At 43.7% G+C, this 11,077-nt stretch overlaps 1 protein-coding gene across 1 annotated transcript; it reads left to right on the forward strand.

Annotated features, from left to right (window-relative positions):
- The first annotated feature begins 100 nt into the window (after positions 1–100).
- On the forward strand, positions 101–10,290 carry heatr3 (HEAT repeat containing 3). The gene is made up of 15 exons (XM_076747594.1): positions 101–375; positions 777–949; positions 2,333–2,420; positions 2,757–2,857; positions 3,257–3,366; positions 3,934–4,074; positions 4,270–4,562; positions 6,263–6,353; positions 6,558–6,712; positions 7,108–7,190; positions 7,366–7,502; positions 7,686–7,774; positions 8,230–8,373; positions 8,444–8,620; positions 8,874–10,290. Exons 1-15 carry the CDS (start codon positions 235–237, stop codon positions 8,985–8,987), a joined length of 2,037 nt encoding a protein of 678 aa, XP_076603709.1. The 5' UTR covers positions 101–234; the 3' UTR covers positions 8,988–10,290.
- The last annotated feature ends 787 nt before the right edge of the window (positions 10,291–11,077 follow it).

Here is an 11,077-nt window from a genome sequence, read left to right on the forward strand (position 1 = left end):
TTATTCGATGCTTGCTACAAACTACTGAAATCTTACGTGTGCCGTCTTTTGTTGCGTTCGTCGCTGTTTTGCGACAGCTGCTCTGCTTTCTGTTAGCAACGACCACTTTACGGCAGGGACCAATCTTCCACATGGCCTCCAACCAGGCTACAGCCGGAGTACGTGTTTGAGGTTCGGTGTGTTGAAGAGAAAAACCACGTTAAATGCGCAGCTGGCGCTTCAGCAGGGAGTGAAATGGGTAAAAGTAAAACCACTAAATTCAAGCGGCCGCAGTTCAACGCTGTCGGACTGCCGGTGAACGCGGTGAAGGAGGCGGACGCTCAGGAAGAGGACGACGGTGGTGACACTTGTCCAGCTGCGGAGTTGTTGGAGAAAGTAGGAACGAAGTCTGAACTTGTTTTCTCCCCATAGAGCAATGCTTTGAGCTGTTGCTGACTTGTCCCAGTATTGCAGAGTGGATGGACGCTGCGGTGAAGGATTCAATAGGGAGTCTGTTTTCCTTCATTGTGTAACTAAGCTGATCTGTCGTTAGTAAGCAGGATTCACTTGAGTGTGTGATTTAGCTCTTGAGGCTTTTATTTAGGCTTTTGTTGTGAAGAGTCTTTCAGTCTAAATGAGCTTGTGTCTGCTCATATAATGCCACATTTTCTATTCTCTTATTACTTGAGCCACTGAAGTGCAGTCTGGGCCAGCGTCTGTGTCATGAGTCCTTTACAGGAAGTCTGAAACTGGTCAGTTTATTCAGTCAGTGTCATGTTTTCTATATATTTCCATAGTTGCAGAGTCCCAATCCAGATATGCGAGAGTTTGCATGTGCCAGCATTTCTCGGGTGGTGCAGCAGAGTCAGACCATCCCAGGCTTCATCCAGAGGGATGCTGTGAGGCGCCTGGGGCCCATGCTGCTGGACTGCAGCCTGGCTGTCAGGGAGACTGCTGCTGGGGCGCTCAGGTGAGTAAGTCTGGTGCATTGGTGTGATGTGCACTGAGCCTACAGAGCCAGGTCTGGTACCCTGAGATGCTTTTGCCATATGGGTCCCCCTGCCCGCAACACATTTTTGGGTAAATACATACAGATCCCGCATGGGACTCAAAGAACACACACGACAGATATGACATTTAACTGAGTCTGCTGGGGGAAAAGGTATTTCAGCATCCAGTAACTGCAGAAAACCTGCTTCACCTTTTTCAGTGGAGTGAAAGCATCTGGTTTGGCTTTGAATATCTGTCAGTTGGTGATCAAACTGCAGCAGGTAGGGTGGCAGGTTAGACATTAATAGTTTTTGATAAAATAAACTGTATTAAGATTTTTAGAATCAGGATAACATTATATATATATATATATATATATAAACATGTCTAAACGTCAGCCTTTTAGGGTTCATACAAACTGTACAACGATCATTCAGGCCAAACTTTGATTTAATATTCAGACAGCTTGAAAGCACTGTAGTTTTTTTCTGTTTGGATCCAGTGATGCCAGTGTTTGAGTCTCAGACGTTATTTGTCATTGACTTGTTGTACAAGGTGTGTGCTCATTAACATACAACCACAAACCTCAAGAGAAAATAAACATGGAAACAGAAATGCCCTTTAGCAGCAAAATAAAGTGTAAGTAAACTTTCAAAATAAAAGACCAGTAAAAATAATAGTAAATAATAGTACAAAAAATAATCATTAAAGTAACCTTTGATTCAGATAAGATACAAAGCACGATTTTTCACTCAACTGTGCTTTTTCCATGTGGGATTTTTCTGTTTTTCGTCCCCCAATCAAGCTCCATGTACAGAAGTATTTGCCATGTTACTTCCACAGGGGGCGCCATGCTACAATAAAAGTTCAGGCTGTAAGAAGGTGCTCTGTGGTTTTTGCCATTTGATGGTTTGTGTTATAACCGTCTCGTGACATAATGTGGACAGTTATGCGTTTGACTCTGTCTACGTGTATTTCAGTGAGAATCTGATCACATTCTCATGCTACGTTTGTTTTAACCATCCCCAGACTCCCCCCAAAATAACAACAAACATTTGACAACAGTCACAACACAACAGCACTAATCATCGTCATCACCATCACGCTCTTCACAGTCAACACTTGCTTTTGCATCAGGGTACGACCTTCACCCCTGTCCTGACTACTGTCCTCCAGTAGCCCTTAAACCGGCCTCCATGTACTGGATATCAAAATAAGACAGTGGCTGCCAGGACACCTCCAGGCTCTGTCTCTCATGCACACTCACACGAGCACACACTCACAGACACAAACAGCATCTCTGACAGCGATTCTCCTCCAACCGAATGATGAGTGTGTGTCTGGGACTGTCTCTGCCCGACAGGAATCTGAGTGCATGTGGAGGTCAGGAGGTGTGCGAGGACATGGTGAAGCACGACGTCATGACTCCTCTGACAGCACTGCTTAGAGAGGTGAGACTCCGCCGCTGCTTTTAGCTCACCCCATCACTTCAGTTCCTCCTCATCAGCAGCTATTACAGCCGGCCATGATCTCCTCAGCAGTTGGGTTTCATTCCGCAGCAGAGATATTCACGATTTGTGAAAATCTCTGCACCCACACTCCAGCAAACTGACTTCTGCCATCAATTCAAGCTCACTGTTGACCAGTGGCTGAGGTCATTAGGTGTCTTGAACCTTGAAAGCCTTGGAACAGTATCTGACTGAGCAGATGGATAGATATAAATATATTTTAGACACACGGTGGCAAAGTTCATACCTGTCTCACCTGTGGTTCTGTTGTCTCTTCAGTGCTGTGCTGGTTTTGAGAGCACTACAGAGCCGGTGAAAGGCCAGAAGAATGCAGCGGAAGATGTAGCCAATGAGGCTGTGAACCTACTGTGGAATCTATGGTAAGCTCAGAGTTTGTGCAAGCTGGCTGGCAGCAGTGTGTTCTTAACCTTTATCAAGGGATGTTCTCACTGAGCGAGCATGCTGTTTACACTGACGCTCTGCGACTCATTCCATAGCTACATGCACTTTCTCTCTGGGAGCTGCCCTGATTCACCAGTTAGTAGCTAGTAGGTGTTAATGGCCTTGGTGAAGATAAGCTGTCATGATGGATTTCACCACACTTAAATTTTGTTAGCCAGTCCAGGAAATTGCACTGCTGGTTCATCTTATGGTCCCAAGCCCGGTTCTTGACACTGCTGTTATCCAGAATCATTCACACAAAGATGGTGCATGACGTCTTTCAGTGTGCATTTGTTGCTCGTCTTTCATCTGTCTCTTGGATTGTGTTGTGCTTCCAGTGAGAGCAGCAGCCAGGCGCTGTCTCTGTTCAACAAAGTGGGTCTTCTGGATATGGTCACCCAGTGTCTGGAGAGACACCCACAGAACGTGGAGCTGGCCATATCTGCTGGTAGGTGGAGTGAATGTGCTGTTAATTGATTGTTATCATTGTTTTCTAAAGGCTGCTGAAGAACAGACACTCTAATGGAATCAGGATTGTATTTTAAGTTTGTTAACCAAAATGTCAACCATTCCTTTAAGACCACGTCCAGCCCATAATAACTACAGGCTTACCTAGACATGAGGTGAATTTATATTTAACAGGATGACCAAAAAAAATAAAGGCAGCATAACTTATGGCCACATGTTGAATACCATATTATTGTTTGATATTCATAGCTATTTGGTGTGCTGTGGCAAATCTTTCTGGTGTGATGACATTGTATAAATAGAGCTGACACTCCCAGCTCTGTAACGTATGAGGCGGATCACAGAAATGACTTGTGACGTGTGAGCTGCTCATTGACTTTACAAATGTCCTCTAATGGCTGTTACTGTACTTTAATTCCAGACAGGCCTTTGAGAAATCTTTGTATCGTTGTGACTAATAAAGGCCCTAGTCAATCCTGTCTCACTCATTTGGCTTCTCATGCTGGAGAAAGCGGTTTTGAAGCCTCTCCTCTCTGTGTCTGCCCAGCCCACTGTTTGCACACTGTGACTGAGGATAACCCAGAGCTGCTGTGCAGCGTGAACACTGCTGTGCTCCGAGTCCTGGAGAATGTGCTGCTGTCATCTCAGCCAGGCATGGCACACACTCTCCTCAGGACGTTGGCTGCAGGTACAATTTGTCACTTCTTTTTAAATAACTTGTTGAAAACTGTAACTACTGTTACACAAGAAGAAAAGTCCCATTGAAAAAAGTCATTTGTGGACAGAAGTTGTTCTAGGTTTAAGGAGCAAACACTGCAGTTGGTAAATACAGTGTTTTTAATATCCCTCCCTGAGCTCTAACTGTGCCAGGTGTGTCACTCAGGGACACTATGGAACATGAAGGGAAGTTTACCTGCTGCCAGTCAGGCCCAGACCCTCAACGCTGTGGTGGCCACCTTGTCTCAGTGCCTGCATCTGGACGCGGGTGCACTGATACCTGAACTGAGACGAGCGGAAGAGGTTCGTCACAGAAATACACCAGCCGCAGAAAGAGAGGAGCAGGCTGTGGGAGAGCTCGCTGTGGAGGAGATGGACGAGGAGGAGGAGGAAGCACCTAAACACAAGAGGAATGGAAAAGCTGCGAGGGCTGATGGCGACTTTTCTGACCTCTTGCCTGTAAGTGGTGTTTCTCTCTGTGCATACAGCAGGTTGTGAGCTTGTCTGACCTTTGAACAGTAAAATGCACTCATCACGGAGATTATGGCTGTCCCCTACAGAGACTGACGATTTGACTGGGTTGATATGTGGCCTCTTATAAATTTATTGCAGATATATCAGGATCTGTGATCTGTGCCTGCTGATGAATAACAAACAGTACAGTAATGCCAAAGAGATGTTTTAGGGCTTTTAGAAACAGTGTCTCTGTTGGATAGTTTGTCCAGATATGGACGTAAAGATATAGACTTTCCAGCATACGTTTTCAGAGAAATGTGTCAGTTTTAGATTGAAACCTATGCAACAATGGAAACTAAACTAAACATTTATTTGATTAGCTCATTTCAGGTTTTATGAAAGATAACAAATGTCATGTATTGTCCCCAGTCAACATATAACAACTATCTAAGCTGTGGTAAATGAATTCATTAACAAAACTAATTAGCCAGGGCTCCTTGGAGATAAAAATGACAATGAAATGCTGTAAATTATAGGACGGTAGGTATGGCAGCCTGTGTTTACGGCGACAAAGTGATCCAGTTTTGTATTTTGGAGGCACATTAATGCCAGGTGAAAAGATGGCGCATGAGTCACCCTGGAGTGCGAGCCAGACTGACAGAGCAGACAAACTGTCGGGTTAGGGGGAGCGGAATAGGGACACTCCGCGAGGTTCAACTGGGGACCAGCTTCTGCCTTCCACCATCCCTCTGACAGTCCCCAGACGTGACCTCGGCGAGACGGAGCTGTCCCTCTCATCTCAGTCACAGCCAGAGCGCCAAGATTTTGGGTGACGTTCCAAAACACCCTGCAATGTTGTGGGTTACGCAATGGGGTTATCTCAATCCAAGCCTTGTTTTCTCTACTTCAACAGTGTAAATATGCAGCTATGAAAAGCCTTTCTCTGCCACAACACTGCTAGACATTTGTTATCTGTAGTTCGAATAGATAAGCTCTACTTAAACCCTAGGTCTGACGCAATTATTACATAATCATCTGATTGCCATTATTTCAGCTGACTGTGACCATTTTGCATAATGGTTAGAATGCTTCCCATTCACCTGCATAAAGAACAGCTGAATGAAAATTACAGATAAGTTATATTTCCATCATTATTTCCTTGTTGTTTTCCAGCGTTTGCTGTTTGACTGGAGCTCTTTTACTGACGTCATCTCATTACGGCCCCTTCTTCTTCTGTGTTTAGTGGCACCTGAGTGGAGAATTAGCTCCACCAACTGTTTCTCTCGAGGCATTTAGCTTCTAGTAATACTCTAATGAAATGTTGCGCCAAACAGAAAGAGAATTTGGTGTGTTTCCATCTGCTGGTTGAGGCAAATTAACTTTACAAAGCCTAAAAGGCAAACAGAAATGTAACTTCTATTCATGCTCCAGTGTTTAATGTCAATAAATGGCTCTTGTTCTCCATAAGGTGTATGTGTATTAAACTGTTACTGGATCTATTTACACCTCAGTCTGCCTTCAATGGTGACCCCCTTTAAGCAGGTATCACAGTTCAAAAAGTGCAACTGGTCATGTTGGAGTACAGTTGTAGAAATGAATCTGCTCTCTGTGGCGGGCAGCTGAAATCAGACTGGGTGATAACAGTGCTAACAGTCATCGTTTTGGTCGGATGTTGACTCACATGGCTGCTTGTTTTTGTCCAGGGGGGCAAAGAGGAGCTGAGGGAGGCAGCGGCCTTGCTGACAGCCCAGCAAACGTCCTTAGAGATCATCGTCAACATGTGCTGCTCTGATGGTGAGTGTTGTGGGCATGGACAGCAGTGCTGACCCCAGGCTCTTTGCATCATCATTATTTCCTGTGACACCGCCACCCAGTATGTGTTTGCGTATTGGAAAGGCTATTATGACAAGAAATGCATGAAATGAGTTCACCGACGTGCCTAGAAATGCCTCTCGTTGTGCATGGGTTGATCGATTCTACGTATGTGTGTCTGTTAAGACCCTTCTGACGACGAGTGGGAGGAGGAGTCGAGCAGTGATGAAAGCGACATGGGTCCGGATGGCCTTTGTGATGGGCTGTCCAATCTTATGTCTCCACTGTGTTTGTCAGCGGAGGTTCACGGGGCCTTAATCAGCCACAGCATCCCTGAAAAGGCAAATACCCGACCGACCCACCGAACACCTCACACTGGCATCAGACAGTGGCGATAAGAAAAGAGGAATCCCTCACAGTGTCAGAACATTTAGACAAGCATGTGAATGTAAAATGTGTGTTATGATGGATGCCGCAAACCAAACCAAATCTACGTACAGCTACAAATACAGTAACCTGAACCTAAATGGAGCTCAACTGTCATTTCAGTATAATTTGCTGTAATTACAAACCTAGAATATGGTTCTGATTCTGTGGTGAACCCCAACCGTCTTCTACCCAAAGCAGAATGCATTAAATTACTTATCTGTGCAGTATTTTGCAATAGAGCTCTCACTTTCACATATATGCACTCGTGCAGCCATAGGAAGATATCTTCTTTTTCTCTTGATTCAAGGTCCTCAAAAAGACGGAGTTCCCCAGACAAGAAGCCATGGACGTGTGCCACCAGAATCCCTCCTGGAGAAGCCTGATAAAAAAGTAATCCTCTTACTTCTCATCCATTCTTTAACTTAACTGTCCCATCAAAGTTTGTTCAAGGTATCTATGTCAGATACCCAAGTAATTTTTGGGGGTGAGGTCTTTCACAATGTTTTGGTCTTGAAAAGTCTCACTGCTCCATGAGGACAAACAGGCTCTTCCTCTGTCCCCTCAGGATGCAGCGGGTGCAGTCTCGGGCACTGACGTGCCTCCACAGCATCCTCTCCACTATGGACGCTGAGTCTCTGGGAGGAGTGGCAGCCCTGCAGGAAGCAGCACAGCACCTGTCCACGCTGGTCTTTGGGGCAGCAGGTCTAATATTTATGTCATATTGCAATACAGCCCATTGCTCACATTTTGTATTCATGAAAACCACAATTAACTCATAGTGGACAAATGAATGTGTGTTCCTGCAATGATCACTTGCAGCAGTATTGAGCTGAAATATCAAAGATGTCTATTGAGTAAGAACAATTTACTGTCCAATGTTTTCAGAGATACCCAAAGATGAGGAGTTCCTTGAGGCCGTCATCAGCGCCATGCGGTCTCTTTTACAGATGATTGCCTCCAAAAATATCCCCCAGGTGCGGAATATACCATAGCTTCAGCCTTTCCTTTGCTCATTTTTATCACTGGGTAATTTTAATTGGTTACTCAGCAACTCGGTGTGCAACACCCATAGTTCGACTTATTCTGCCAGGTGCATGTCCACACCTTCCACATGCTACACCTCCAGTTAGTCATGAGGGATTTTGGTTAAACCCTGATGACGTCATCATGGTAACTGTCTTTTTTGACTGGAGAAAGCTCCTCCAGAGACACAGAAGACATTATACAACTGTTTTACGGGCTGAGCGCTCCCCATAGCAAGACAACTGTTAAAGTAGAGGAGGGCCCCTTTAATCCATTCCCATGAAAACTGTGTTGAAGAGTTACAGAGACAACACAGAATCTAGACTTTGTATTTCTGTCAAGCTTAAAGTCCACTGCCTGTTCACACTGAACACTGTTGACCACGTTTTTTTTGTGTGTTTGTTAGTGTATGACCCCCCAGCAGCTGATGAGCCTGAGTGAAGCAGCCACCCGCTGTGAAGTTGTCAGCGTGAGGGTCAATGCCGTCGCCATTCTGGGCATCACTGGCAGCACATTAGCCAAAGAGAAGGGCACTGCTGAAATCCTTCAGGTAGAGTTTTTCCTCTCTTCTCTCCTCTTGGATTGTTTGTTCTTCCTCTGAGAAACTCTCGCTCCCACAGATGATTGGAAACGCTTTACTTCAAGTTGCCACAAAGGATTCCAACCTGGTTGTAAACGGAGAGGCCCTCGACGCCCTGTTTGACGTTTTCGCGGATGGAGACGAGGCGGAGACAGCTGCTAAAAACATCCATCTGCTACCTGCACTGAAGGCACTCCAACCTGTCTTTAAGGCCAAGGTACCAGAGACTTACTTCTTTTAACTGAACACTGTTCTCGTTGATTGTTCAGGATGATTGACCCATCCCTCCCACCACTGAACAGTTGTATTTCTCCCTCTTTTAAGTGGTATCACTTGCCCTCACTTCAGAGACTTTAATAAACAGTAATAGTTGAGTGTGTGAACCCCTTGTTTTATGAAATAACCAAAGAAGACAGACATTCTTTCTGATGTGTCACATTTTTAATAACAGTTTGTCTTTTTCAACTTAGATTCGTAAAGAAGGACGAGGCAAGTACAGCCCTCAGCAACTGTGTGTGCTTGACAACATCAGAGTCAACCTGAGGAGATTCATTGGTTACCTGGAGAAGGTGGTGAAAAAATGACGACTTTAAGTGCTGCACATTGCGATCGCTTGAACCAGTATGGTTTGGACAGACGTGCTCACAGGAGCATGGAATGAAACAGAATGTGCTTGTGAAACCATCAAGTATTTATTATGTTGGTAGTGATCTATTTGTTTTTGCTTGGTTTCATTGTTAACATTCTTTGAATACTGATTTGCTATTTTTTCTTAGTGATGTGAGAGTTTATTGGTGGGAAGAAAGACGGAGTGAAATCTAACATTAGTTATTACTTACTGCCACTTTAAGTAAAGGGAGGTTTTTATTTTTGCTCCCTCAGTTGTTATGTGTCTTTCAACCCAAAATGGTTGTCAGAGATGGTTGTGGAGAGCTGACACGAGGTCACATGTGCACCCTTAACTCTGGCTCATGTTTCGGTGGGCCTAAAATGTATGTTTACAGATCTGCTGCTGGGAGTAGGAAGCAGAGCTATTAGAAAGTACAGGCTAGCATCACCACTTCACAAAAAAAGCAGACTTTATGTTCTGGATATTGTTTGATACAATCATAATTTTGTTGAGACTTACCTAAAGAGAAACAAAATTAACTTTATTTCAGTTGCTTGCTAAACTGAAAGGATTTGATGCACTCACTGCCAAGGTTGTCACAACATTAATAACTATTCGGTTTTATCCTTCAGATATACGCACATATTCTCTACCTCTGCCTCTCTCTGCTGCATCCACGTCCCATCTCTGAGCATTAATTGCACACTGCGAGGCACCACTGCCATGCATACAGCAGTAATTTTTGTAGTGGTAGATTTGTCAACTTTTCTGTCTACAAGTCACTACGGCAGCCAACTTTGTGCTGAAGCGCTCTTGTCAGTAACATTGTAAAGTCATTGGCCAAATTGAAACAAGATTGGGTGTCATCAAACACCAAATGATCAATCAGTGTCCTGAACAATCCTGTTGTCCAGGTTTGAAATCTGTAAATCCAGGATGGTGCTACCCATTTTGCACCTGATCCACAGCTCATCATGCTTCGAGTAAGTGATAATGCATTTGCTTTCATTAATGCAGTAAATGGTAAAGATTGACCTGTGACTAGCGCCCACCAATGGCATTTACAGAAATGTCAAAATGAACTGTGTGATGGTTCTTATGTAAGGGTCAGACACAGGTTCCCTGGGATCCCACAGCTTTTCAGGGAAATATAAATAAAATTGCATATCATCAGGTAAAAAAAGACAATTTCAAAGATAAATTTGAGGGAGAATATGTCATCAGGCTATGAGTAAATGCCTTTTTTTTTTTTTTTAATAAATCCTGATTTCTAAAGCATTTTCTTTAGTGTTTGTTTTCTTTTGTATCGTATGAAAGTTTTTTGACTACTATGTGCATGAATTTTACCACACGGTGTCCTCGTCAGTGAAAAGGTAGCTGAACTAGGACAGCGACTGAGCAGTATTTTCGATTAATGTTTAAGATTGCTATTGCTACATAGGAGGAATTCCTTGTAAGTAAATTCTAATAAATCTAATAATAAAACAATGTGCACAATAAGCAGCAAAACAGCGGCTACGTTTGATTCCCATGATACAGCCCGGTAAGTGAAGCAGATTTACAGAACAATAAAAACTTAAGATTGCTGTTGCTCATTTTTCAAGAAAGAAAAGCTCAACTTCCTGGTTCCTGCTTCTTAAATGTGAGGTTTTAGGTGGTTGGTTAGACAGAACAAGCAATTGAAAGATCTCACTTCTGGCAATTGTCGGGGAATAACTTTTGCAACATTTTGTTGCTTAACCGATTAATCGAATACTCCCCAAATAGTTGACAGATTCATTGATGATTAATCTGTAAAAGCAGCCCTATTAGAAATGCTTATTCCCTGTTGTCACCTGCAACCGTTTTGCTACTAACTAGTCTAATCTGTGCTGTACAGTTGCATTATGGGAGTTTTGTTTCATATTCACATCGAAAGATGGGTAATATCCTATGTTGAATTAATGTGTTGAATTCAGTGGTATGTTAAACTTTAACCTGGGTTAGCAGTTAAGTCAAACAGCTGTGTAGCTTTAAGAGGTGCACGTGACAAAACAATAAATGGAGTTTACGCTGCTGTACTCT

Source organism: Chaetodon auriga, chromosome 1, assembly GCF_051107435.1.
Source record: "Chaetodon auriga isolate fChaAug3 chromosome 1, fChaAug3.hap1, whole genome shotgun sequence".
Classification (NCBI taxonomy): domain Eukaryota; kingdom Metazoa; phylum Chordata; class Actinopteri; order Chaetodontiformes; family Chaetodontidae; genus Chaetodon; species Chaetodon auriga.